Raw genomic sequence first — 23,111 nt, 5'->3', positions numbered from 1 at the left:
TCTGCATGGAAAAGCTATTTATGCAATTAACTGAAATTAATTATGCTTGTATAAATTTCATAAACTATTTATAGATATGGATTTTGGGCTAATTAAGCTTTAATTTAGTTGAGAAAACTAAACCATATAAGCTTTTACGAGAAATCCCTGGTCATCCACTGAAAGGAAAGAGGTAAAATCATAGTTTTTAGGAAACATCTGGAGAAGTAAACCATTTAGGAAAGCTGCAAAGACAGAAATTATACTCAATTATCCAAGATGTGAAGCCACAGTTTGAGGTTAGGCTGTCCTTCATTTTCTCAAGAGTACCCTTTAATTAAATGCAAATAATCAGAAATGACAATTAATAGACTGCTAGCATTCCCTGATTAGATAGTGGAGCCCATTTACAATACTTTAAGGTTGCTGTGGACTCTGCAATAAACCAAATGGAATGTATATTCATAAACTGCTCTCCAACGTGTTCCTTCTTGAAGAGTTTTCTATGATGGTGCCATCTCAGAGGCCGGCCAATGACGTTAGCAGCCATCAGGCCATCACCAATATTTCCAGGGCATTTGGACAATCAATCTTCCCGACAGACAGCGGGTACTGCCTCTGAATAGACCAGCCAAAGGCACAGGGCTTCCAAAAGGGCGAGACTTTTGAACCGCCTTGAGTAAGCATCAAATCATACAAATCAGGAACAAGCCATTAAAGGTCAAATGGCCTCTCGTAGATGACATGGGGCAGAGCAGGGGCCCAAGTGCAAGTGTGTTGTTCCTTCATTGCCTCTCTCAAGGGTGCAGCTTCCTACAGTGAATACTGAAGAGGGACTCCGTCTTCCTACCTCCATAGGGGACTGCCTACTCCATGCCTTCTCCCCATCAGGGCCTTTGAACTTGCCTCTCCCAATGCCTGGAATCTCCCTCAGCTCTTCATGGCTGTCACAATCCATTCTTCAGGCTTTTACTAAACTTCACCTCTCCAGAGATGCATATGCTGACCTGGGTCTGAAGCAAGCCATGGCCAGTTACAAAGTATCACATCTCTCTCTTTATTTCCTTCAAAGGACATATCAGAATACATAATTATGTTGTTTATTTAGTAGTTTGCTTCTTTCTGGCTGTCTCATCCTCTGACATGGTTATCGTTTCCTGTGTTTCACACAGTTCTGTTTCAAGTTGAATCAGCAATAATGTGTATAGAAAAAAATATTGGAGTGACTGTAATTCTTGTAGCAATGATGAGTTTTCAGCCACACCCACATTAAATATGCTTTTAAGACTCCATTAGTCATTTCTTTGAAAGTGAGCTTATGACTCTGTGCTGAATTTTAGCAAATGAATCCTCTTCTCCTCTTTGTAAGGTGACTCTCCAAGTGTTCAAGTTGACAATAATAATAGTAAGCATTTGTGGGTGTCTACCACGCTCTACTTTCTGGTTAGTGCCAATCTTTAACACAACTTCCGAATCCCGTTACTACAAACAAGTAAAGCAAAGCTCAAAGGGGTTAAGCTCCTTTTCCAATAGCACTTGGCTCACCAGTAGCAGAGCTGAGGTTTGAACCCAGGTCTGTCTTCTCTGAAGCCTGTAAACCACACCTCCGCTTTCTCTAACATCACTTTTTTTTTACACATCAGGATCCTTCCAAAGCATCAGTTGGCAGCATGGCTTCAGAACAACTCTGGACAATGACAGTGTGATGGGAAATGAGCCAAGAAGCTGGGCAGTCTAGACTGGGAGGACTTGCTCCCATGTAATTAAGTCTGCTGATGTGAGGCGTCTGAACCCCTCTAAGCTCAGTAAGTGATTCGTCCAATGTGAGAGAAGAGAATCAATAAGGTCCATTAGAAAACACAAAGAGAAGACAATTTCTCAATATACTGTGTAGGAGGCATACCACCAGCTGGGAGTAAGAAGTATTTATCCTAATGTTTGGATACTTAGAAGGTTCTAGAAATCAGTGGAGAGATACTACAGACCATCAGCTTTCTTCATGTGCCCTTGCTGTTGACTCTTTGAACCATCCCAATAATGCCACAAGCATGGGGATTGGAGGCTCTGAGGAACAGTGACGCCTCAGCCTGCAGAGTATCATGGGAGGGTGTATGGCACAGTTGTTAGGAGTTCTAGGTTCAGTTTTCCTTCGTATCCCAGCTCTGTCATTTACTGAAACCGTAGGAAAAGTGACTTGACCACTCTTTTAAGCCTCAGTTCACTCATCTGGGAAAGGGAGATAACTACAGGAACCAGCTTCTAGGTTTGTTATAGGGATGAAATCATATGCCCACTGTTAGTTGCTCAGTACCATGCCTGGCACAGGATAAGCTCTCAATACAAGTCATCCTACTAACGACAATAATCTATTTGCAAATCCTGCAGTTAATGTACCTACGAGGAGCCAAATTCTGTCTGCGCCAATGAAAAAAGCAGAAGGCTTATTCTAAACAACCTCCCTTTTTCTAATGCAGAAAGTGCTTGTAATTAAGTGTGAGGAATTCCAGTCTGTATTTATCCTTACAGATGAGGTCCCTAATTCAACCACAATGTAGTCAAAGGGTCTTTAAAGGAAGCAACTATCATGATACACCCTTACTTCTTTTCTATTTATGATTTTTCCTCTCTTTTCCTTTTAGCTCATTATTTTTACTTTTTTGAATCTCACAAGTATTACATAAGGATATTCTCCTTGCAAAAGGTCAATAGAAAATGGTAAAGCAAGGGAAAGTTGCCTTCTGCTGGCCTCTCCCATCTGTCCTCCCATCCCACCTCCCCCCACCCCCCCACCCAACTCCTCTCCCAAAGGAAGCTACTATCATCAGATGTTCTAGGAATCCACATCCAACATTACTGGATTGCCATCATCTCTTTTTCTGTTCAGTTTCACTTTTAGCGGTTATACAATCATCTTGTCTTGGAAGCCCCCTCTTTGACTATGCCAAATCACCCCTCTATACGTTCATACAGCATCCACTCAGCATAGTGGCATTTTTACATTTATTTGTTTGATCACGTGATCAAGTTTCCCCACCAGACGCCAAGCTCTCGGAGGAGGGACCGCATTTACTTTTGTTCTCTGCTGTACCTCCAGTACCCAGTACAGTGGCTGGCCCACAGGAAGAAATCAACACACGTTTGTTGAGTAAATGACTGTTACTCATTCATTAGGCTGTCACAGATAGTAACTAGACTAACAAGAGACTTGCAGAGTTGAAGATTTCAAACGGAAACCAGTCACTTAACTGGGACCAGAAAATTATTTTCCAAAAACAACCGCAAAAGTCAGAAGCCCAAGGCTCTCCACCAGTGAATGAACAAGACACAAATCATCTCTGCTCTCGTGGAACCCTCCTTGCCAGCAACGGCAGTGCAGGTTTCAATTAAGAACACATAAAATTGCTTATGTGAGCCATAAACCATTCACTTCTAAAATAGCAACCAATTGTGTATGGCATGAAATTGGTTTAACCCAATGAGTGACCCAAATGATCATTTCCCTCTATTTTTGGATTTTAGGAAGAGTACTTTTTTTTTTTTTTTTTTTTTTTTTTTTTGCGGTATGCGGGCCTCTCACTGTCGTGGCCTCTCCCGTCGCGGAGCACAGGCTCCAGACGCGCAGGCTTAACGGCCATGGCTCATGGGCCCAGCCGCTCCGCGGCATGTGGGATCTTCCCGGACCAGAGCACGAACCCGTGTCCCCTGCATCGGCAGGCGGACTCTCAACCACTGTGCCACCAGGGAAGCCCAAGAGTACTTTTTTTAAATCTTGGAGTTAAGAGAATTGTTAGAGAGAGAAAACATGCTTGATTAACATGGCCGATTACAGTCAGCATATTAATGGTCAAAACTCCCTGCCGTTGGGCAACCCAAATATGACGGCTAGCTAAGGGACGACAATGTGCCGAGTCTTTTACCACACATCCACAGGCCCTGGCTCAATGACTTCCTTGAGTCTGCAAAAGGTATTTGCTGCTGAGCTCTACTGCTCACTGTTCATTCGTATTTTTTCTAAAATGGGGGGTTGATTGTAGTACTTATTAGGCATGAGACCTTAAACCGATCACTGATCCCCAGCTGCCCCTTCAGTCAAAAGTGTAAAATTAAATTACCCCTGCCATATCTTTCCCATGGGGATGCTTGCAGAGAATCACAAAATACAGTAGATGTGAACCAACTTTCTAAGGTGCCAAGAACGTTTACAAACCTAAGGGATGTTATGTGGATAGAATGAAGTTCTTTTTTCTTTTATTGTGTCTCTCGGTAAGTTGTAGGCACCTAAAAATGCTTGTTGAAATTAAGTGATGATTATGCCCACATGGTGATGATAATGATTTTATGGATTTTTTAATTGTTAGATTTTGTGGCGGGAACCACATGTCAGGACTCCATCACAGTGTCTGCTCACATTAGGGTCTTAGTAAGTGGCTATTAAATGACTCAGTGCTCTACACTGTATTGTTTTCCACTGAAAAAGGCTTAAGCTGAGCCCAAGTTCCACTCACTAACTCCTCCTGTAACAATAAACACAGAGCATCTACTATTAGCAAATCAATTGTTAGGAGATGCTAAGTTTTCCACTTAATAAAGCTGGCCGATAATTAAAGGCTGACTAATACGCGTACTTTTATGTATACTACAAGCATTCCAGTTAGGAGGTTTCTCTATTAAATATAGAAAGGCTATGATCCTACTAAGGATTGTTTTCCCTATTCTTTAAATCCTTATTTATCAAAGCAACTCCTTATTTAGTTAGACGATTTCACATGTGGCTTAGGAAAGGCAGAAAAGTAATTCAAAAGGCAACCAAACCATGATTCTTATAACACAGGTGCTGGTTCTGTAGTTAGTGTGACTCCTTAAAGTATTCAAGAAGCTAAAACTGCTTGTAGTCGTCAAAGACTGAACCACTACTGAAGTAGCTTTAAAATGTCCACTCCTTGTTATTCCTAGCTACACAATGACCAGCAGTGCCACTGAAAATTCTGCAAGTGAATGCATTACTGGTTATGACACATTTTTATTTTTTGACAGTAAACATTTCTGAATAAAGTTAAAAGCATAAATTTTCGAGTTCGACATATTTGTACACATGCGTGTATATGTACACGTAATATGTCCTTGTATACGTAGTATGTATGCAGACATAAAAACTACATACTAACCCTATTACTTACTAGCTGAAGAAGTTGGGGAGGTTAATCAAGCTCTGGGCTTTAGTTTCCTCATAGCTAAATGGGAGATAATAGCACCCTGCCTCACACGGTCACTGCAAGGAAAGAAGAGAGAACTCAGGTGGGCACTCAGCACTGCGCTCAGTACGTGTGGTGTGTGCATGGTCAGGAGATAATAGCACCCTGCCTCACAGGGTCACTGCGAGGAAAGAAGAGAGAACTCAGGTAGGCACTCAGCACTGCGCTCAGTACGTGTGGTGTGTGCATGGTCTGTAGCAGTTGGTGGTGGTGGTGGTGTGGCACATAGTACAGATCTTCCTCAACTTACAATAGGGTCACATTCCGAAAACCTCACCATCTGTTGAAAATATCTTAAGTCGAAAATGCATTTAATACACCTAAGCTATCAAACATCACAGCTAAGCCTCGCCAAACTTAAATGTGCTCAGGACACTTACACTAGCCTACAGTGGGGCACACTCATCTAACACAAAACCTGTTTTATAATAGAGTATGGAATATCTCATGTAATTTAGTGGATACTGCACTAAAAGTGACAAACAGAATGGGTGCAAGTCTATATGGGATGTTCGCCCTTGTGATGGCATGGTTGACTTGGAGTTGTAAGCTGCAGGTCAGTGTTACCAGACAGGACCGTACCACACATCTCTAGCCTAGGAAAGGCTCAAAATTAAAAACTGGATCTACTGCATTCACATCACTCTTGCAACATCATAAACTTGAAAAATCGTAATTCGAACCATCCTAAGTTGGGGACCATCTGTACTTTCCAACGATGGCCAGAACCCTATCTCTGCATTCGTTTCCAGAAGCCACCATACAAATTATCAAAAACTGATCACTTAAAACAAAAGAAATTCATTCTCTCACATTTCTGGATGTCAGAAGTCTGAAACCAAGGTGTCAGCTGGGCTCCACTCCCTCTGGAGGCTCCAGAGGGGAATTCCTTCTTTGCCTTTTCCATCTTCCAGAGGCTGTGGGCATTCCTCATGGCCACATCGCTCCAACCTCTGCCTCTGTGGTCATATTGCCTGCTCCTCTTCTGTCTATGTCAAATATTTCTCTGCCCGACTCTTATAAAGACACCTGTCATTGGATTTAGGGTCTGCCTAAATAATCCAGGATGATATCCTCATCTCAAGATCCTTAACCTAGTAAAGGTGAAAGAAGGTAACATTCACAGGATCCAGGGATTAAGCTGAAGACTTATCTTTTGGTGGCCACCATTCAACCCACAACAATCTCCCATCCTACAAGCTCCTCTAGAACCTTGCAACTCCCCCATGTAGAGGGGATTCTGTGTGCCTTTCCCCTGAATCTAGACAGGATTTTGTGTCTGCCTTCACTAACAGAGTGATGTAGGAGTGATGCTACCTGACTTCTAAGTCTAGGTCATAACAGCATTAGGCACTTCTACTTCGTTTAAGTGGAACATGCATCCTGGAACCCAGCTACCATAAGAACAGGAAGCCCACATTAGCCCACATGGAGAAGCCACGTGTAGGTGTTCTGGCCTACAGAGGTCACAGTTCACAGACAGCGTCAACTGCCCACACATAAGTAAGGAAGACTCTAGATGATTCTAGCCCCTGCTGTTGAGTCAACCCCAGCCTTGGAGTCTCCCTAGCTCAGGTGCCAGACATCATGGGGGCAGAGGGAAGCCATTTCCACTGAGCTCTGCCCCAACTGAAGAGTCCTGAGCAAAATAAATTATTACTGTTATATTTAGCTGCTAAGTTTTGGGGTGGTTTGCTGCACAGCAATAGATAATGAGACTAATTATTCATTAAATAATTGAATGGGTTAAGATGAGAAAGTAAAAAAACAGCACATGAGATATACTTCCTGGTATTTAGCATCTTGGAATTTTGTCTAACTAAATATAGTGTGGGCACACATAAATACACACACACTTTTAGAGGAAAAAGCGACTCAGTCTCTCATTCTGAGTCCAAGAGTATAGGAGGATCCCTTAATTAGAAACTATATAAGCTGTAGAGGACCATTTGTAGAGCATCATTTGGTCAAACTGCATATTTTACAGGTTTGAAGAATAAGGCTCAGAAGTGGTCCCTGACCCTTCCTGCTCCATACAGCCCTTCACCCATCAAAGGTCCACCTTGCTCCTCACTGGGAAGATGAAAAATCTATCACAGCCTCACTACCTACCGGAGGAGAAATACTGAAAAGAGGAGAGGAGGAAGAGAACGGGTATGAGGAAAAGGAACAAAGCTGCTAGAAATGTAGTTATTTGCAGCCATCTGTTCATCAGATTATGAGAACCTTTCTGTTAAATTGAGGGTTTTTGGGGGCCTTGAGGTTTTTAAGGCGGTTTTTCCCACCTTAAGCCTATGGCTCCAGGTCTTAAAAACTGTCCAGGGCATGTAAAGAAAAGGCACAAATTGTTGTATAGGGGGAAATGAAAAACTTCTCTGTCCACGTTGACGTTGCATGTTCTCCAAGACCTATCTAAGAGGTAGGCTTGCGGATTCGAGACCTGTTTTGTAACAAAGACCTTTCTGCAATGGTGGAAATGTTTTCTATCTGCTCTGATGATGATGGTGGCTACTAACCCCATGTAGCTATTGACTGTGTGTGACATGGCTCGTGTGACTCAGGAACTGAATTTTTCATGTGACTTAATTTTAATACCATATTAGACAATCAGTTCTAGACAAAGTATTTACAAAGCCACTCTAAACTTAGAAATTCTAACTAGTGACACAGGCAACCCAACTGACTTGAAACTTCATATTCATGAATGTGTCTCTTTCTACAGTCTGAATAAGGTCATGTCTGCTGTGGAAGGACTGATCCTTAAGTTCACAGTGGTAATATGCCTCTTAGGATTCAGAACTTCTCTCCTATTATTGCTTAATGCCTCAGTAAGAGTGCAGAAATCCCCAAGATGTGGTCACGACTTCCGATTTCTGAGAGCCATTCAGAGTTCACAGCTGCATGACCCCAAATACCTAAAAATTCCACGTGTGAGCAGCTAAGTGTGATGGAAAAAGACAGAAATACTTTCAGGGAGATTTTCTGACATTATTTTTCTCAATTCTAGAATCACAAAAAAAATGATTTTTTTTTTCAGTACCAATAAGTGTTCATTCATTGTATTTTCCCAAGGAAAAGAAGGGGAAGGGAAAAGGGTCAGCATGTGTGTTACAAAATGATAGCAAATGGGAAAGGAAGTACCTGGCACAGCAAAATCAACCATCAAATAAACACTGCCCAGATGGGGTCGCCAAAGCCCAAGGGGGCTCAGTCTCCTGCAGTAATGAGGGGAAGGGATGAGGGAAAGGTACATGCTTTTCTACCCTCCCTCCTTCCCCATAAATTCAAGATTTCACACAAAGCTTTGGTTTCTAGCAGTAAACATGGAATTACATTCGTCCATCTCCTATTAAACAATCTTGTGGCCACTTCAACTTAAGTTTCTTGCACCTGCATATAAGTTCCTGAGTGACTTGCCTAAACATTCATCTTTCCTTTCGTGGTCTCCCAACCCCACTTTCTACATGGAAGGCCCCTTCATTGCTCCTCTCTACCCTAGGATTAGAGATTAAAGTACGTTTGAATCCATCCAAAGACAGCAGTCCGTTTGGCAGGAATCACATCATGGCTCAGGAGACTGGGAACAAGGGATGGAGAGTTCATAGCTTCTTCAGGATTTTTGCACAAGTCATTTAACCACAGACATCCCACAAATTAAACGTACAGGTATATGGACTATTTTGGGGGGACACAAAGGGGGAAAGGAGAGGGGGTAGGAATCCAGTTTTTAGGACAGAAGATCTTGTTTGAAATGGGAAACAGGGGAAGGGGGACACAAAAGAAAGTGTAGTTCAAGACCTCCCACTTCAAGAAGGGGGGCCCCCAAGCTTATGTTTCAGATCTTTTTGGCTGGTGCAGACCCTTTGTCAAAGATGCTTTGGCTATTTTTCTCAATATAAAAAGAAGTTTGTAAACAATAAAATCCCAAAAGAACATGCAGAAGACCAACTCATTATATTTACACAAACTAGGCCACCTAGCAACCACCAAATGAGCTACTTGTGAAGTCCTACGAAGCCCAGACAAATACAATAACTAGAGGCGGGCAGCAATTGGGGGAGACAAGAACCCAGGATCAGACACACATCACCCAATGCATTCTATTGCATTTGCCCCATTACAACACAGTGAGGTAGGTTTGCAGTGATCTCACAGCATGTAAATGACACCCCCTTTTCTCCTTTCGCTACCATGACACTAATCACTGCTGCAGCAGGGCAGGATACTGGCTCTGGGAAACCACAAAGAAGCCATCACTGATGTTCTCTCTGGAAGCTGATGTTCTCTTAGAATTGTTAAAGATTAAGGATCTTATCCTTGTTTCATATATCCATCTCTGGGCAGCTCAAGATGAGTACAGAGGAATCGTTCTTAAAACCTGTCCTTACCAGCTCACAGTTTTTACAAAAACATACACAATACACCCTGTTGTGTGTTAGGCCTAGCCCAATCCAGTGAAGGATGGACCTGGTATGTAAAGTGAGTCCTGTGCCCTGGGATTAGAGGTCTGGAACAGGAATCCTTTATCACACATACAGATGACCTCGGCCTAATCCTGGCTTCCCCTCTCTGCACCTTTCACCTGGCCCAGCCTCTCCTAACCTCTCTGTACCACCTTTTCCTGTTCAGACCAATTTCCAATCTTTCAGTAGAAGGAGACCAAGTCATGAGGCAACCCAGTTAAAACCTAGTCTCCCATGAAACACTGAAGGTGGAGGGGTTTCAAGAGGACACTATGGCAGAAAAGCCAGCTCTAGTTGGCAAAAATGAGGAGTTCAATAGGCTATATGCTCCAAATAGTTGTTCTCTCTGGTGATACAGCAACAGAAAGTATTCCTGCTGTGCAGACCTGGAGCTGCTGCCGACTTATCCCTGAGACTGCTCATGTACCTGAGAACACAGTGCAGGAATGAGGGCCTTAGATTAAAATACACAAAAATACAAAACCAGAATATTTATATTATGGAAAAAAAGTTAAAATGCACAAGATACGTCATTCGCACACAGCTAGTGCAGTTGGCATCCTGGAGAAAGTGGGACCCAAGGTACAGTCATCCAAGGGAGCAAATAAATAAAACTGCATTGGCCCAGAATGGGGTGGGAGTGGGCTTAGAAGCAGCAGGTCTGCAGCTGTTCCCTCAACCACCCCTTCTGCCTATCATCACAGCCCACTGCTTGGGACAGTGGTCAGCACTCTATCCCAGGAGGGGGTTATGAGGAGACAGGATGTGGAAAACCCTGGCTTACCCCTGAGATATTTCCTCCTACAGAAGGTAGTGGCTTGTGGGTTGGGTCCATCAATCTGGTCTCATGCTTAATCTTTTCACTCTGGCATGGGAAATATTATTCCATATCCTTCTTGAAGAGTAAAACAACTTCCCTATCCAGCCCACTTTCAGAAGCTGGAGATTCTGGGGGTGGAGACTCAGATAAAGCATGCAGGAAGGGTTACCCCCAAAGCCCTCACGTGCATTTGGATAGAGCATGATTGGAGTTTTTTGCCTCACCCCTTCCCTCCACCAAGAGGGAAGAGGGGGTGACGCTGTGACCCCGGCCTGAGATATATGGCAGTGCCAGTTGCCCCCTACCCACCCTGTCCCCCCTTTCTCCACTCTGCCGATGGATGCCTGTTCCTCAAAACTTCCTGATCACACACGGATAGCCCCCACCCACTGTGGCTCGATTCTGGGCCTCGGGGAGCATGGCAGGGCTGTGGATCTCTTCTTCCTCCTGCCGAAAGTAGGCTGGCTTTCCCTGGGAGCTGGGAGCCTGCTGGGCCTTCAGCAGACGCGAGGCTACCATACGGTTGATGCTCTGGCAGAAGTGGCACTCTTTGGGCTGGGGTGGCCGTTCGCATTCCTTGGCATGATGGCCTACACCTCCGCAGTTGCAGCAGCTATCTCCCTTTGATCTGCGTTTCTGCATGTTCTTCCCTTTGGGCCGCCTCTCGCTCCCAGTGCAGGACACCCCACCAGGGCCGGTGACTCGGATAGATTCCAGGCCCTTGGCAGACTTCTTAAAGGTGAACTCCATGGCCTCACCCTCCTTCAGGCTCCGGAAGCCCTCCATGTGCAGCTTACTCTGGTGCACAAAGACATCCACCGGGGGCTCGAGTGCGACCCCCGTGCAGGCAGTCATGGACAGGAAGCCGAATCCCATGCGCACGTTGAACCACTTGCAGATGCCGGCTCTGCGCAGCAGCTGCGGCTCCTCATCCGCCCGGGCCGCGTCCTCCTGCGCCTCCTCCGGCCACCTGCAAACTGCTGGTCTGACACAGAGCTCATGGTAGTCGGCTGAGCCCGCGTGGCCCCGGGCCCCTGGTCGGCGGGCTGCTGGCCCCAGAGAAATCCGGAGGCAAAGGGCAAAAAATGAATTTTGAGTGTATGAAAAGGATAGCAAGCGGGAAAGGTCATGAATGTTATCCAAATAGGCTAACGTTGCATAGTGATTTATTTATAATTGGCACTCAAGTTTCCCAGTGTCTGAGGCACCCCATCAGAGTTTAACACCCATGCTTCCAGGCTACAGTCACCACTCAAAAGGGTTTCTCCATCCTTTAAGACTCAACCCAAGGCCTTTTAGCTTTAGCTAATTTCTTCTTTCACACTCCCTTAAAAGAGTTGTCATTTGGGGGGATGTATTATTTTTTCTTCCTAGTAAATTATGATCTATTAAAGTAGAGGATTTTCTTTATTATAATCTTTAATGACCAGACAAACCAGTGTACTGCATAGTGTGCTTAATACCAATTGAATTGCAGCAAATGTGCCCAATAAATTGTACAAATTTGTAACAAGCTTGGTTCATAGCATTTTGCAGCAATTATAAGGACCAAAATCATCCTTGAGGATCTGCATTCTTGCAAAAGGTATAAAACACAGTAAGCTTCAAACGAAACAGGACATGACAGAGCTGTATCCCAGGACTATTCATGGAACAGAGTGGATTTCTGTCCTTTGTTTTTCTGTATCACAATGTTCATGCCGGCTTAAAAAATAACATTTTTGGCCATTTTTCAGTTTGATGAATTTGAGCTAATGGATGAAAACGTGACTGTCAGAGACAGAGCACTGAGAGATGGAAAGCACAGTGTTCTCAATATGAAAAGCCTTTCCAAGTGACGCTGGCATCCGAGCTGAAGCAAACGCTACTCACACACACAACATATTCATTAACAGTGTTGAGTGAAAAGTATAACTAAAGCCAATAATGTCATTTGCTCCCATTTGCTGAGAAAATCTGTATATTAACTAGGATGGTGTCTGCTGCTTCTCTTCTATTTCACACTCCTGACTCATGTAATTAAAATACAGCAGGCCGTTGATACACAGGAAGGAGTGTCTGTATTAAAAATACCTTTTCATAATCAAATTTAAGCACTCATCTTATTTATGATCTGTCTACCTTAATAAATCTACTAATACTTCATTTTAAAAGCCATATAAAGCTCTATTAACCCATCTTTACACACTTTAAAGTGACGGGCTATTCATAATTATTTTCCCATTCATTTATTCAATAAATATTCTAAATATCTACTACATGCTAAGCAACATATTTAAAGCTGTGGATATAAAAATGAATAGTTTAAGGTTACAGTCCCTGTAGGGGAAACAGACAGGAAAATAAAATAATGCCATACTGCACGTCCCCCCGCTGCAGGACACCAGGTACAGCAAATACAAAAGAGGGAGTCTTCACCTTAACCTGGGAGGACTTCTGAGAAAACATAAGAAATAAGAGAAAAGCTTAAAAAGGGCAATGTTTATCAAAGATCAAGTGCAGGTGTGATTTTCAAGTGAATTTCTGACCTAGCGGGAGGGAAGTTCTGGCCTGGCTGCTCAACGAGCAGGACTCTGACTCCATGACTTTGCCCACTCAGGTCACAGCTGATAAGGCATCTCACATGACATATAAGCAAGTACAATGTGGTGTGCACAATCTGCTGAGCCAGTGCGGTTCCCTCTCTGGGATTTCACCTGGGTAACAACAGACTGGGGCAGGTAGAGGTGGGAGCTGAAGGGGAAAGTCATTACAGAGAAAAGGTCAAAGGCACATGCATGTTGAAGATGCAAGGAAGCAGGAAACCTGAATAAACACAGGAGGTAACTGGTAGCACCACAAAGGTAGAGGGATCTTGGTCTGCCAACAGAAACAAATGTTCCAGGGCAAGACCAAGGCCACGTGGTCCAGGAAAGCCAGAAGGTGGGCATCCCCAGAGCTGCCTTTGGTTCCTGACAGTGAGGCTGTGAGGTCCACTCATGCACCCAGGAGACCCCCTTTCCTGTTCCCTCTGCATGTGTATCCTCACTCCCCTCTACTTGAGTTAGTTTGACTGGGTAACGGTTCCTTGAGCCTTCTCCAAACAGATGGTGTATTAGTGTTCGGAGTTATGGAACACACCGCCCATTCTCCCTGGCTTTTACTGTTTTACAATGTGTCCAATTTACAAATATGAGAATGCCTTCCTCTGACCCTCAGTGGATCTTTATCTTACTTTAGGGTAAATAAATCATGTTTTAGACATTGCACTGAACAAATTCAATTTGTCTTCATGAAAAATAGCACTTGGAAAATGGGCAACACAGTGTACTGATTAAGAGCGTGGGCTTGGAGCTTCCCTTGTGGCGCAGTGGTTGAGAGTCCGCCTGCCGATGCAGGGGACACGGGTTCGTGCCCCGGTCCGGGAAGATCCCACATGTCGCGGAGCAGCTGGGCCCGTGAGCCATGGCCGCTAAGCCTGCGCGTCCGGAGCCTGTGCTCCGCAACGGGAGAGGCCACAGCAGTGAGAGGCCCGCGTACCGCAAAAAAAAAAAAAAAAAAAAAAAAGAGCGTGGGCTCAAGAGCCAGACTCCCTGCGACCCTATCCCAGCTTCATCACTCACTAACGGCATGACCTTGGACAAGTTACTGCACTTCGTGGAGCCTCCTACTCCCCATCTGTAAAATATGGGTAACAGTGGTACCTACCTCATAGGGGTTTTATGGGGATTATACAGGAAAATTTTAAAATTCTGTACAAGTTTTTATTAAACAAGTGGACATTCATTTCTTAAATAATCACAAATACAGTGGTTTGAATTTTGTAATTTTGATGAATGACAAGAGAAAGAGAAGTTAGGGGATCTATTAAACACAGGTATAGCTAGCTATAATTTATCAAGGACCTATCACGTGCCCAGCACTGACCGAGTACTTGACATCCATCATCTCATGAATGTGGTCTGCACAAAACTGTCAAATGTGTTTGACAATTCACAAACACATATTGAAAGCCGACTGCATACCAAGCACTGGGTCATGCCTACAAAGATGAATAGAATGTAATCCCTGCTCCTGAGAAGTTCCCGGCATGGCTGGAGTGCTGAAGCTGGGTCAGGCAACCTCGCATCTACTTTGGTTCAATCATCTGCAAAATGAGGATGTGCGAGCAAGTGACTCCTTAGGTTCCTACTTCATCTAATGATGAATAATTTCACACTCACTGGACTAAGAGATCATGCCACCTATTGAAAATCCCCAAGCCTTTTAAGTTTTTCCACTCAGTGACCACTTGTGCTAAATGATAGTGTAGACGATCAATACTGCAGTGTTTGGGGAGGTCTTCTGAGGCCAAGGTATCTGGATTGGGCTGCTGGAATGCTTTGTCAGAAGCATCAGCCCTCTAGAGAGTAAGATCTCACATGGTCAAGGCAAAGTTCAAAAGACAAAACTGTAGTGTTCAAACAGGAAGATGCCTTGCAGTCCTCAAGGACACCTGCTTCAATGCATTCATTTCTTTACTGAGCCCCAGAGGGAAAAGGTGATGTCGTTCATGGCCCACTAGGTGTCCAGTTCCTTGACACTTGTCCTAGGGCTTTCTGCACTGCCCAACGATATGTCACACAGATTAATAAACCAGGCTTCACACTCAGACTGCTTGGATTCAAATCCTTACTCTTCCACTTTTTAGCTTTGTGATCCCAAATCCAGTTACTGAGCCTCTCTCCTCCCTGTGAAGTTGCTATCTAGCCACTTAAGGATTAAGTTACATAATACTTACAACTTGCTATGGCATAGAGTCCGGTGCAAAATGAGCCTTCAGTAAATGATGATGATGATGATGGTGATGGTGATGGTGATGATGATAATGGCAAACACTAACATAAGGCACTTACTGTGTGCCAAGCTCCATTTCTAAGCACTAGACATGCATCACCTCATTTATTCTTCCTAACAATCCTTTGAACAGGTAGGTACTGCTATTACTCCCAGTATATTGCAGCACAGAGAGGTTGTGAAATTTGCCAAAGTAAGTAGCAGAACCTAGATGTGTACCTAGAGCATGCGTCCAGAGTCTGAGCCCCTAACCACTGCCATGTGGTATGGGGTCTCCCATGACTTTCTGTCGCCGGCACAGACTCTTCCTACGGGTGAGTGGCTGCTATACGTACACGCCCAACGTGCATTAACTCATGGAGTCTACACACCAACCTATGCCACAGATAGTATTATTAAGTTTATATTAAATGTTTACATAAACATAACAAGGGGCTAAAACAAAAGGTGAAGGCAGTGAAGGGAGAGGGGCATCAGCTGTAGTGCAAAGAGAACTGAGTTAAGGACTGAAAAGCCAGCACTACTGCAAACTACTCCAGGCAGGAAATGTCAGTGGATGTCTCGGCTGGGAGGGAAATGTGTGATCGGAGGACACAGGGTGGGTAACGAAGATGATGAACCATTCTGGCAGTTTCAGAGTTTTGTTGAAAAGCCAGGTCATTGTAGCAGTTAGCAGGATCAGGTAAAGTGTGGTGGAAAGGGATGGGCTTTGAAGTCAAGCACCCGTTCTTTGACTTACTAGCTCTGTCTTCTAGGAAGCCACTCAACTTCTCTGAGCCTTGGGTTTTATTCTACTAAAATGGAGATTATAATACCTAATTTGTAGAGTTGTTTGGAAAATTAAAAGAGATTTTTTAACTGCCAAGCACAGTGACTGGCACAGAACACACTTAATAAATTCTAGTCCTCTTGTAAAGTACAGTGTGTGATCAACTAGGACAGGTTAACCTACAGGTGTTTATAACATAGGTAAACCAAACACTCCTTCAAGTAGGGAAAAATAATAGAGAAGAGTAGGAGAGAATAATGTTGTCCTGCTTAATAATGAACACCATAATAATCTGCTGAAAGCAGAGGAGAGAAAATTCATTTTTCTTCTGGTTTACATTTGGGACAAAGAAAACTTGGTTGGATGTTTTTCCAGATTGTTATAATGTAAGGACTCTTCCAGCATATACCCCTGGGGATGGCAGAAAATGTAAGTCTGACAGAAAAGAAAATTCTGGATGTCCGATCTTGGATAAATTGCCAAGTCCTCAGAAACACTTTCAGATGATGTCACTGTCTTGGTTTGTCATTACTCAGAGGGTTTGATTACAGTGTGAGATTTTCCAAATTATCAAACATTCCAGGGGTACAAAATAATCACCGTTTCCTATTGACAATCCCTGCATAAAGTGCTTAACCGTTGTCACACTGATTTCCTATGTTCGTTCACCCCACCATCACCAATGTAACATTGGTTAATACCTCATTCTTTCCCAGGCTCTTCACTATCAGTAAATTATTATTTGTGGAAAAGAATTATAATTCTAAAAGAATGTGTATTATACTGTAATTGACAGAGAATATGCTTTTAACGTACAGGGAAAGACCAATTTTCTGACACTTCAGCTCTATTTGCTTCAAAGCATTACTGCTATAAAGCACCAATTATGGCTAACCATGGCATTATTCTCACTTTAGTAAGTAGTTGGTTTCGTAAAGCTTTAAGAACTCTCAACTTTGGCAATCAATTTAGTTAACTACAGGAAATGGCCTATTTCATAGAGATTATGACCTTAATATCATATTGCTCCCCAAGCTCCCACACATTCAGAGTGAAGTGTCACTCAGTATACATTTGCATAGACCTCTCACTATTAAGCCTGACAGATAAAGCACACTCGAGAAGCCATATCTGTATCATATCACGGTTGTCAGGGTTTGACTTCATATTCTCCACCACATCCACCCTCAATTCTTTCGGGTTCTATGAATTAACTTTACCTCAAACTAGCTAAAAACAAAAAGAGCCCCAAACAGGGAATTAGGGGGATTCACGAGTCCCGGCTAAGTTCCAGTGGGAAGGTAATGAATCCTATCCTGTTTTATTTTGGTCCTACCATCCAACCATCTCACCAGCCAGAACCCGGGGGTATTCCAGAGTGTCTTCCAAACCCTCAACTCTTATATCCAAGCAGTAGTTGAGGTGTGTTGCTTCCATCTTTTAAACGTTTTCTGAATCTTTACTCTCCATTCTACTGCCCTAACTTCAGTCTTCTCCTATTTCATATTACAATACAGAAGGTTTTATACTTTAAAGCTTTTGAAATACAAAATAAAAACATCACAGAACATGCCTATCGACAAAAGACAACTATGGTCCCTTGGATTTAAGATCAAACAGACTCAGGACACCTTTTAGAGGCCCAAACTCTGAGAAACTTTCTCCATTATATTGCATCCTCACCTGAGCAAGTATCTAGACTACAAATCTGATCACATCTTTCTCTCTCTGCTGCTTAAAATACTTCTCTGAAGTTTGCTTGTCTATAAAGTAAGTCCAAGTTCAAAAAGTGTTTACCTACTCTGATTCAGAAGTAGAAGCTGACGTGCTCCAATAGTCTAGAACATATTATCTTAGACCCCTACAATCCCATGGAAATTGACCTGTATCATCTTCCAAACTTAATATTGCAATACAGAAGCTTAGTTTCCTAGAGTTTACTGCAAGTATTAAAAAGTGAGCCATCCTCCATCATTAAAAAGCCTACCAATAATAAATGCTGGAGAGGGTGTGGAGAAAAGGAAACCCTCCTACACTGTGGGTGGGAATGTAAGTTGGTACAGACACTATGGAGAACAGTATGGAGGTCCAGCAAAAAATTAAAAATAGGGTCACCATATGATCCAGCTACTCCTGGGCATATATCCAGACAAAACTATAAGTCAAAAAGATACGTGTGCCCCTATGTTCATAGCAGCACTATTTAAAATAACTAAGACATGGAAACAACCTAAATGTCCACTGACAGATGAATGGATAAATAAGATGTACATATATACAATGGAATACTACCAAACCTTAGAAAAGAATGAAAGAATGTCATTTGCAGCAACATGGATGGATCTAGAGATTATAATACTAAGTGAAGTCAGAAAGAGAAAGACAAATACCATATATTATCACTTATATGTGGAATTTGAAATATGACGTAAATGAACCTATCTATGAAACAGAAAAAGACTCACAGACGTAGAGAACAGACTTGTGGTTGTCAAGGGGAAGGGAGTCGGGGACGGATGGATTGGAGTTAGCAGATGCAAACTAGTATAAACAGAATGTATATAGAATGGATACAAAACAAGGTCCTACTGTATAGCATAGGGAACTATATTCGTATCCTGTGATAAACCACAATGGAAAAGAATATAAAAAAGAACATATATATATATGTATAACTGAATCTCTTTGCTCTACTGCAGAAATTAACACAAAAGTGTAAATCAACCATACTTCAATAAAAAAAAAATGAGCCATTCTGATGCATTGTTTCTAACCATGGTTTATAGAATCCTCGGGAGTCAAGTACCAACAGCACCTCCCATGAGTGATGAATGGAGGCCCACGGAAAAGAGATGCAGCCCTTGCTATTCTCAAAGTTCACTCTGCCTGGGAAGCACACATAAAAAGTATTGTCTGGAGTGATCAGTATAATAATAAACACATTAATGGGGCTACAGAAGCATGAAGGAGGGGTCGTACCAGGCACAAAAGATGGAGAAAAGCAGCCCAAGGAGAAGAAATGGCCTGAGTAAAGGCAAGAAAGTCTATCTCTGCACAGGGTGTTAAGGATAAAAATCAACTTTATAATTCAGGAAAGGCATATATTTGGATTTTCTATTCTATTTTGAATTTTCACATGAAAACCTTACTCTTAATTGTGTTATGGTCACGTTTCCTTATCAAACAGGAGTTCTTTTTACTGCCAATGTAATTACTTACGTCTGCCATCACAAGAGGAAAAGCAAGTGTTCTCAGGGCAGCAGATTACTGCCCACTATGCCATCACTAATAAGAGAAATTATAATATTTGTACTGTTATAATCTCCAGAAAAGCTCTAGGGAAAAACCTCAGAGTAACTCCAGAAATCATTTTGCCAGGATTTTCTTTTCATTTGAACTTCAACAAGTAAATGTCCAATCTGTAGAGTGGTCCTAAGTGCAGAAATTCTTCAAAGAAGCATAACCACAAATTCTTTTAAAAAAATGTAACATGGCTACACTCTCGTTTCCATCCTACCCAAGCAGTAGGAAAGAGAACTGCCATCCTGAAAATGGAGGAAATGCCCCATGAACCATAGTAATGAGCTATCAGGTGGAAACAGACAGTGAAAATTCTTAGATAATCCCCAAAGACTAATTTTACTCTGATGTTTCAATCCCTACCTCACAAAAACTTTCTTAATCACCATTAAAATTTGGAAAAACTGACTACTTTGGACTCTATCACATCTTTCTCCTTGGATTATTTACTCAAAGTACTCGTAAGCTACAGATTACAGAAACACAGTTATCAAAATAGAAGGAAAGCATACACGATGGATCATAAAGGAAGGAAAGTGCCGCAAAAGTGGATTACCAGCCTCTGAAGAATTGAGATCTAAAAGAAGTCAATCCCCACATGTAATCTGAACAGCAATGTTTTTTCACCAAGATACCAGCGTACAGGTTATTTGAATCCTATTGCCATCACTTTCCACATTTCTTTTTCTTGCCCCATGCTTTCCCTTCCCCCAAGGAAAGCTAAAGAAAACCATGTGGTTTTACTTACAATCGTGAAGTTCATGACTTTGAGAATCCAGATGGTCATGGCCAAGTTCACCAGTATTAAAATCATCAGGAGTAGGACAAAGAAATACAGGCATCTTTTCCGCCAGCCATAAATCCCCACTTTGTATACCTGTGGTCCCTCGGAGCTGGGCATGGTGCTCCGGTGGTGGGTGTACTGTTCCTGAGGCATCTGAAATAAATGAGGTGAGAGAGAAGCACTCACATTAAACTGCTCAGAGAGAGGGGGAAAAAAAAAAAAGAATGGAAAAAAATCAACTGATGAAGAGATATGGCTGACTGCTGTCTATATGTTTCCACCCTCCTGACAACTCAAAAAATCTGCTTCCCCTGGACAAAAGTGGCTCCTCTGGAGGCTTGCATGAGCTCTCCCGTTTCACGCAGACATCTCTCATGATATGCACTGAGACGGCCACATATATATATATCACAGGAGGAGAGGGACCCGTAGGAAGCCATTTTCCAAATGATTCTTAGAATTCCAACATCTTTGTGAGGGAGACAAAGTCCTCAGGGTGAAATTTAGAATTCACCTGAGAAAATAAATTAACCCCAGCAGTTCTTCATGGTGGTATAATACTACTACTTAGCAACTGATTTGGGGGAGGGGGGAGGTAAAATTATCTCAGATGCAATCATTCTGTATTGCCAAAAAGTTAGTGGCAAAAGTAACAAATTTGATCTTCCCTCCATTCCAGAGTTCAAAGGGGTGCTGATGGGCACATAGATTAAGCCTCACTTGACTCAGGGATCTTCAAAAGGCGATAGATAGCCTGTGCTTAAATGCTTCCCTTGACAGAGATCTCACTACCCTTTTCAAGTGGTCCTTATGAGTTAGACAATTCTAATTGTTATCAACACATTTATTTAATAAACATAAAAGAGGCTCAAAGTCAAGTAAGGTGTGAACGTGCCTTCCAGGAGCTTGCAGGCTAATGGGGAGAACAAACTAGTTAAACAGTGATAATAGCAGAGTGAGATAAATTAGAAAAAAATATCTGCCAATATTAAGTAATATTCGAATCCCCTTTAAAGTAAGGAAGCTTTCCCAAACCCCCGCTGTTGACACAAATTATCTTTATACTGGTACTGCTAATTAGGTACCAACACAAATCTAAGTAAACTTATCACTTCTATAAAATTCTCCAACCAAAACAAATTTTAAAATTAAATACAAACAAAGCTGCCAACGCGTATCGTTCAAAATGGGAAATAACTGACTACTGAGAAGAGTGATGACTTGCAAAACTAAACAGCGTAATGTGGTACAAGGACCTTAGCACAGCATCTTCTGAGCACAGCATCCCTCCTCTGCCGTGAGCCAGGTGACAACATGGCCTCTACTGCTTTTCTCTTTTCAAATGACTGCACAAGCTTTATTTTGGGATTTTTACTTCATTTGGCCCTCACGTAGGCAGACTGCATTCTCTAGGAATGAGGTCTGTCTCTGCTTATTTTCATCTTAGTCAATAGCACTTACATTAGTGATATATGGTGCCAGAGGGACCATGGTGACAAACAAAATGTAGGCCCTAAAATCATACCCTTGGTTATGAGGTCATCTTCCAGATGGTTCAGAATATACTTATTGTACGGTTTTTAGATAATCACTAAAATGCACACATAAAATCTAAAACTTCCCCAGAGGACTCATGGCCTTTAGGCATCAGTGGAATTCCATTTGAAAAACCAAGTAAATTCTTACTTAAGGTCAACTCAAATGCTCAGTGAAGATCTACATACATCTATGTCATTGTAAACACTCCCCTAGCACCAAAACCAGGCCCTAATATGAGTATGTGTTCGAACATATGTGAGTGGAATGAATACGTGAAAAAAATGAAGGCGTAAATGATGAATGAATGAATGATTTCCCATCCACTATGAAATCTGCTGCCATCTGGGTGTGTACAAAAGTCCAAGCCAAACACCAGGGGGAACTTCTTGTTTGTACTCTTGCAAATTTCCACTTCAGTCTCCCAAAGCCCTGGCTTCCCAACCAAGCACTGAGCTTCACACTATGAAGGGATCTCAGTTGTATTACTCAGCCCCTTACAATTCTGCAGACCAGAGCTGTGTTGTAACAACACGGGAACACAGCAATGTCATCTCTCACTGACCTTTTCACACACCAAGATCAATAAGAAGGGAAAATAAATGTCTTACTAGTCTGAAGGAAATTAGGCCTTTCTTTTCCATTAAATCATATTCCGTAAATTAAGGAAATAATCACAAAATCTTAGAATCCTATCTGCAAAGTCCTTTGATTCTAATCAATTAATTCTATGAGTCAGCTGACTTAAGACTAGAGAAGCTGACACACTTGTGCACGGCTCCAGGGTTTGTGGCAGGGCAAGGACAAGAATTGTAGTCTTTGACCTTTGCAGGTGTGAAGAACAGTGAGAAATTCTTGACAAATGAGTGTACAGAAGCTAGCGATATTGCCAGCACACCAGGTGCCTTTTCTCTGACATTTATCCCAACCGATGGGGGCATTACATAATTTAGCTATAAAATAGAAATGACATGGTCAATAAATATTTATCAGGCTGTGGATATGGACATCATACGTGTGATTTTTTTTTCATACACAGATTTGAACTTGACAGATGCAATGATTATCTCCACTCGGATTTTGCGATCCTGATGTACATCAGAGGAACCTGTGGAGCTTTTAAACCATCTACACTCAGGTTAATTAAACAATAATCACAAGGAATTTTTTAAAAAGTCCCCCAGATAATCCTAAAGTGTAGACAAGGTTGCATACCACTGATCTAGAATAATGTCTCAACCCTGACTATGCAGCAGAACCCCAAACTTTTAACAGATACAAAATCAAATTCTGAGCTCTACAATGGAATTGGAAAGCTCCCCAGGTCATTCCAGGCATTAGGGACAGCTTATCTTAAAATGCCTTTTTTGCTGTTGCTGTTATTAAGCCAGAT

The 23,111-nt window shown here is 42.3% G+C and overlaps 1 protein-coding gene and 1 pseudogene across 3 annotated transcripts in view; both read right to left on the bottom strand.

The window, feature by feature from the left end:
• SGCD (sarcoglycan delta) overlaps positions 1-23,111 on the bottom strand; it is a 413,617-nt gene that overhangs the window by 371,373 nt on the left and 19,133 nt on the right. For all 3 annotated transcript variants that reach the window (XM_060144120.1, XM_060144121.1, XM_060144119.1), the window contains one exon: positions 20,147-20,335. In XM_060144120.1, coding sequence (XP_060000103.1) covers positions 20,147-20,335 — 189 coding nt within the window. The remainder of the gene's footprint in view (positions 1-20,146; positions 20,336-23,111) is intronic.
• On the bottom strand, positions 10,866-11,515 carry LOC132517914 (protein lin-28 homolog A-like; annotated as a pseudogene).

This window comes from Lagenorhynchus albirostris, chromosome 3 (assembly GCF_949774975.1).
Source record: "Lagenorhynchus albirostris chromosome 3, mLagAlb1.1, whole genome shotgun sequence".
Classification (NCBI taxonomy): Eukaryota; Metazoa; Chordata; class Mammalia; order Artiodactyla; family Delphinidae; genus Lagenorhynchus; species Lagenorhynchus albirostris.
Note: the sequence above shows the minus strand (reverse complement) of the source record. Positions and strands in the feature narration are given on the sequence as shown.